Source organism: Lepisma saccharinum, chromosome 13 (assembly GCF_977018435.1).
Source record: "Lepisma saccharinum chromosome 13, izLepSacc3.1, whole genome shotgun sequence".
Classification (NCBI taxonomy): domain Eukaryota; kingdom Metazoa; phylum Arthropoda; class Insecta; order Zygentoma; family Lepismatidae; genus Lepisma; species Lepisma saccharinum.
In genome coordinates this window covers 8,724,759-8,731,631 of record NC_139241.1, presented here as the reverse complement: position 1 = coordinate 8,731,631, position 6,873 = coordinate 8,724,759, and the positions used below count along the sequence as shown (strand labels likewise).

General features: G+C 40.5%; 1 protein-coding gene across 1 annotated transcript; it reads left to right on the top strand.

Moving 5' to 3' along the window:
- The first annotated feature begins 288 nt into the window (after window positions 1-288).
- Window positions 289-1,981, top strand: LOC145996869 (uncharacterized). The gene is made up of 2 exons (XM_083133415.1): window positions 289-340; window positions 1,512-1,981. Exon 2 carries the CDS (start codon window positions 1,512-1,514, stop codon window positions 1,977-1,979), a length of 468 nt encoding a protein of 155 aa, XP_082989541.1. The 5' UTR covers window positions 289-340; the 3' UTR covers window positions 1,980-1,981.
- The last annotated feature ends 4,892 nt before the right edge of the window (window positions 1,982-6,873 follow it).

The following is a 6,873-nucleotide window of genomic DNA, read 5'->3' as shown; positions in this document are numbered from 1 at the left end:
TGATTACTGTGACGTTTCAACGTTAATGCAGATGTTTCGAAAAAGTTACCGAGACTCTGTATTAACGTTGAACGAGATTTTCAAATGGTTCCACACCGGTATAATGTTAAACAACTCGATGGGCACGGTAATGGGTGTGAACGGCCATGTTTTGGATCCTGCGGAATTACTGGAGTACGGTAACGATCCGACAATAAGTGGACTGAAAAGAATATTCATTTTTCTTTCCAGCATATACAAAGTGGAGGAACAGTTTTCCGGAAGTAGAACCCCACCGACACGGCGGTACCCAGATATCATAGAAGAGACGGACACCTCAGAAATTGACGAAGAGTGAACGGTGAGAAAGCATATTGTTTTTGTTCTGTATTCCGGAGTAGGGTATAATTTCCGAAACTGAGGGTAAAATAAAAAAAGATCGATATTTAAAAATAGTAATGAACGTGTACATATATATTTAAAATGAGCTATGAATACAAAGTTAGAAGCGATAGAATATAAAAAAACAGAAAACTCACCGGAGATTCGGTACTTATACCTGTTGAGCTTCTTCTTCTTCTTCTCCGGAAAGTATCTCCACTATCTCCGGTTGGGGGTTATTTCCACCCGAAGATAGTGAAGTAGTAGAGTTACCAGCATTCGGTATCAGGGGGGAGGACAGGCGTGCGAAAAATAGAGCAGAACTCGGAGGGGGAATTTGTGGAAGAGCTGCAGGTTCGAGAGGCACGGGTTCTGTAGCAAGAGTGTGAGTAGTAGAGGCAGAAGATTTGGAACGGTCGAAAGGTGACGGAGACGTAGGTATTAGAGGGGGTGGGGGGTTTACTGTTGTGGAAGATGAAGAAGTTTGTTTTCGTCTTAAACTCTTCCCTGATTCTAGATGCTGGTAACGTCTTACATGTCTTTTTCGGAGAGTATCGAACCTGTAAATAGATAGAAATATTTTGTGAGAAAATGCATATCAAAATATATAGAACGAATTAGTAATGATTAAAATGTTTAAATTTAGAAGAACGTTTGTAAGTATAGGACAGTATGTTTCTATGTGTGAATCGGGAATTATCAGATACTTTAATCGAAAAATTGTAAATATGCGTGTATAAGAAATTATAATTTGAGAATTCCAGAAAAAATGTATTCCAATATAATAGACGTGTCAAAATATTGTATTATAAAATATGGTATTTACCCTTTTTGGTGGGTACGGCACTCGTCCTGAATCTCGTTCTGCATATCATGAGTACCGAATCTCCGGTCCAGCTCCTCTTCCATCTGGTCCAACTGTCCCCTCATGGCGTCTATTTTTTGCTTGAAGAATTTTCTGTTTTGCTGATTTATCCTGTGATATTTCGCCAATATATTCCTTATTTTTCTGAGAAACGTCTCTTCCGTACCCGTCATCACACCGAATATCTGCATTAATATGAACTGTGTCTGCATCATGTTGCCCATGGTGAAAAACTTTTGCTGAAAACAAAAAAACATATGTCTTACTTTTTGTTTTTTATTTCCAGATGGCATCCCTACCGTTCGAATTTGACCTCCTACACGCGAATGTGAAAAATGAAGCTGAAAGTGGAGGTGAGAGAAGGAATCTATGGAGCAAGACCCATGCGAAGCAGGCTGAGAAGCAGATTGCGTGCTTTGTAGATTTTTGCGAGGAGAATGGTTTAGCTGGAGAGTTGTTGGAAAATCTGGAAGAGGTGTGCAAGGATATGGAGGTTAGGCTCGACAACCTCGTCAAGCTGTTCACGTACATATGCGACAAGAAACAAACAAGTCCGGTGTTCGAGGGGTTTATTGAAAATATAAGAAAAGCTACCTATGTACCATCCCACTTCAGCATGAAAGTGTGTTTTGAACTGATGGAAGTTTTCAAAGGTGTGCGGAAGCAGAGAGGTATAGATAAAATGGGGGGTACAGAAGGTGAAATGGAGAAGAGGATGCTAGAGATTTTGAAAAAACGCAAATTGGATAACTAAAAACTAACAATGCTAACACACTAATCATCTTATTCAATTTTCGTTATTTCTATATATGTAATGTACATAACTTGACATGTGTGCAGAGTAACACTGTTTTTCTGATCCATATATGTATTTTGAATAAATGGAAATAATAAACATATATTGAATATATATAAAAAATGATTATGTTAATTATTTACTTGGAATACTTACAAAGTTCTCTCTCTCCATATTCTTGATGGCTTCTATAAGATGTCAGAACAAACACTGTCAGTGTATTCGACAAGTTTCATTTTCCATTCGCAATATCAAAAGGAAATGGGTGGATGTTGATATCTCTGTAAGGAAATGGGTGGATGTTGATATCTCTACGGAAGTGGGTGGATAGCGGTATCATATTCTGCTAACGAGAATGACAAACCATTCGCAGTATGTCACAGAACCCGCTAACACACATAACTCATGGTTAAAGTGTAAAACCGTATACCTTTGTAACCGTAAGTTAATGACCGCTAATAACAGTATATATATATATATATTTGTAACCGTAAGTTAATGACCGCTAATAACATATCACACACACACACACACATATGTCAGAGTATATATATATATATATTACATATACATATACACCTTGACCTTGACCTTGAACTTGAACTTGACCTTGACCTTGAGATGACCTTGACCTTGACCTTGGCCTTGACCTTGACCTTGGCCTTGACCTTGAGATGACCTTGACCTTGACCTTGACCCTGACCTTGACCTTGACCTTGACCTTGACCTTGACCCTGACCTTGACCTTGACCCTTAACTTGACCTTGACCTTGACCTTGAGATAACCTTGACCTTGACCTTGACCTTGACCCTGACCTTGACCTTGACCTTGAGACGACCTTGACCTTGACCTTGACCTTGACCTTGAGATGACATTGACCTTGACCTTGACCTTGACCTTGACGTTGACCTTGAAACTTCAAACCCGGATATCTCGGTAACCGGAAGTGCTAGACCGGAAATGACACCATATTCGGATTCTACGCCTCGAGATCTATCGATTGGACAACTTGACCTTGAAATGACCTTCAAACTTAAAATCGCTATATCTCGACTCCTAATTGACCTAGGAGGATGATTGATAGCTTGTTGGACTCGGAGTGAAGGCCTCTTTCCGGTGAACCAGGTTTCATTGTTCTAGGACCGGCCGTTTCCTACTTTCTTTATTTTCAATCGTAGACCCCCCTTCCGACCACTCTAATGAAAGGTCTCGACGTGCAGATTACGAAATTGTCATCACTTCCGGTCTAGCTCAATTAGGAGCCGAGCTATTTCCTTATCTACGTCCTTCTTCCTTTGTCGATAGATAAACATTTCACACGTTCCTTCGTTAAGAATTTATCTACATCCTGTTTCCTCTGTTTACAGATAAACAAGAAAACCGTTACATAGTGATATCAACGAGGAAAACATGTGGTGAAGACTGTTAATCATTTCCGGGATAACCACATAGGGTCAGTAGAACCGTTAGGATCGGAGATAACTGTTGCGTCATGTTTGCGTATATAAAGAACGGCGTCCTCTCCACAAAACAGTCTTCGTGAAATAATCATTGTACGATCATGGACGTACAGTTATCCGCTGACGATCTGTTAGTGCTATATCGTGACGGATATTACACAACATCTGCACAATTACGGGAAGTGTTGGCGATTATTGCGCAGAAAATTATCGCGGGAGAAAGTATCTCTTTGGTCGAGGAGTATGACCACTTACTACGGACAGTGACAACATACGCACCCGATCTTTCAGGAGGAGGATGGACAGATATTCCCGAAGAGTCCCCAGGCCCCCCATCGACACCTGATCCTGTATCCCGAGTCACCAAGGAGACGCAGGCATCCGACACAGGAACTTCTACAAACGCTGCATCCAGATCACACCCGGAGCCTTTGCCAGGACCGTCATGGAGACCGGACCCGCCAGCAGGAGGAGGATGGACAGGTATTCCCGAAGAGTCCCCAGGCCCCCCATCGAGACCTGATCCTGTATCCCGAGTCACCAAGGAGACGCAGGCATCCGACACAGGAACTAACACTGCATCCAGATCACACCCGGAGCCTTTGCCAGGACCGTCATGGAGACCGGACCCCCCAGCAGAACAGCCATCAAATGGGAAAGGTAAGAAAAGAAAACGTGCTTCAGTGTCTCGTGAACAGATAGGGAATATAATATTACACAACATTCAAGAACGCGAATATCCTAAATTCCGTTCCAAGGGACGACGTGTTGAATTCAGTTTCTCACACCCGCCAGAAAATGTCGATCCTCACACTTGGATTCGCGAAGGTGTTGAAAATCTTCTCACCTACGTTAAAAAAGACAGCAAGGATGAAGACAAAATAGGTTTAACTTTGTCTAACATATCTGACCCAACTGTGAAAGATATTTACATCGGGTGGCATAGATGTGATCAGTTGCATAGTGATATGGTGTGGAACATTATGTACAAAATACTACAAAGTGCAAAAACCTTCACTGCTACAGATCGCTTAATTTTACGAGCAGACCATGTCAATATACCTGTTGGAGGTGGGGGTAATCGAACATATTGTTTACCTAATTATATGTTAAGCACTCAAAAAAGAAGTATCGTCGGTGTGCCGAATAGAAAAAAACCACTCTGTTTAGCTGAAGCTCTGGTCATAGGGAAAGCCCATGCTGATAAAGACCCGTCCTATACTCAATATAGAAGAAACAGAAATCTTCTTAAACCTGTTTTCGAACTGATGCGAAAAGCAGATGTAGATCTGACAGACAATACGTGTACTGGAAGTGGAATTCCGGAACTGAGAAAATTTCAGCAAGTTCTCCCTGAATATAAGATTATTGTATACAACAATCTTCGTGATGTTAAAGATGTTTTGTTTGAAGGACTGGTTGAAAACGCTTCCAAATTTATATACCTTCTCTATGATAATACCAGACAGCATTATGATGTAATAGTGAACCGTGTTGGAGCATTTGCGGCAAAACAAGAATGTCGCGGGTGTAACGAACTCATATTTCAAAAAGCTCATAACCATCTGTGTAAACAATTGTGTTGTATGTGCCGTTCAACTCCACCGTGTGTACCTGAACAGGGGGTTCGCAGAATATGCCAGACATGTCACAGAATTTTCAAAAATGAAAACTGCTTCACGAATCACGTTTCTACACCATTCCGAAACGGTACAGTCTGTAGTGAAATACAGCAGTGTCCCCGATGTTTCAGAATTATTCTAACTCACAATACATATGAAAAAGTGCATAAATGTAACATGAAGTACTGTACTGTATGTAACTGTGTGAAGCCTATCAATCATTTCTGTCACATGGCTATACCGAAACCTAAATTGAATTCAAAATTTCTCTATATATTTTACGATTTTGAATGTTATACAGATATTCCTTACTCTGAGAAAGAAAAAACTTTTCTGCATGTTCCGAATCTTATTGTAGTGCAGACAGCCTGTCACGCATGTTACAAAAAAGAGGATTTAACGGTTCCATGTTCTGTCTGTGGAACAAGAGAGTTTGTATTCTGGGATGATCCTGTAGACACATTTCTGTCCTATCTCGAATTGCATCATAAGTTTACCAACATAACCATCTGTGCACACAATGCACGAGGTTATGATTGCACATTTCTATTAAGGAGAATGTTGGAAAGAGAAATGAAACCTCGTGTCATCTTAGATGGAACCAAAATCATTAGTATGACATACCAAAATCTTCATTTTGTGGACAGTCTCAACTACGTTCAGACAAATCTTGCAGGATTTTCCAAACTTTTTGGTTTGCCTGTGCAGAAAGGATATTATCCGCATTTGTGGAACACCTACAAGAATAGAAATTACATAGGGCCGATGCCTCCTCCTTCTGCATACGGATATGAATATATGAAAACAGTTGAAGATCAACACCGTTTTATGTCTTGGTATGACATTGAATGCAATAAGAATATACCTTTCAACAACAAAAACCAACTTCTCCAATACTGCATCAAGGATGTTGTCTTGTTGAGACAAGGATGTTTGAAGTTAAGACAGAATTTTCTAGATATATGCAAAATAGATATTTTCAAGGATTCCATCACAATAGCATCTGCCTGTTCCCTGATTTACAGAGGGAAATTTATGCCGGCTAATACTATAGGGATAATTCCTAAAGGAGGTTACCATCATGCAGATCAGATGTCCAAGTTTGCATTGAAATGGTTAACCTACGTTGAAGAACAGAATCATGTAATACTTCTTCACGGTGGACGTACTCGTGAAAAATATGTCATAGGAGGACGTTACAGAGTGGACGGATATCACGAGGAGACGCAGACAGTGTATGAGGCGCTTGGATGCTACTGGCATGGTTGTCAACGCTGCATATCAATTAACAGGGATATGTATCCGAAAAATGACGATGAAGATGAAACCGATCAGGATAGTAGCAGTCAGAAACATAGTGACATGTTGAACACTGCAGCCTTCAGATACGAAACAACATGCCGTAAACTTGCTGCTTTACGTTCGGAAGGATACCATGTCGTCACAATGTGGGAATGCGATTTCAACAAAATATTGAAAGCAGATCCTGAACTCGATAGATATCTATCGACACATCCTATTGTTTGCTGCATTCCTTTAAATCCACGAGACGCCTTATATGGAGGAAGAGTTGAAAGTGTCAGGACTTACTACAAGATCAAAGAGAATGAGAAATTGCAGTACAATGATTTCACAAGTTTGTACCCTTATGTGAACAAATATTGTGCTTATCCTGTCGGACATCCTACCATATTTCTAGGAAATTCTATTCCGTCGGTAAATGAGGTTCTGAACATGGAGGGCCTCATCAAATGTACTATTCTGCCGCC

Bases quoted from the DNA above. Each gene is read 5' to 3' on its own strand.
- LOC145996869 (XM_083133415.1), top strand. From the start codon at position 1,512: ATGGCATCCCTACCGTTCGAATTTGACCTCCTACACGCGAATGTGAAA.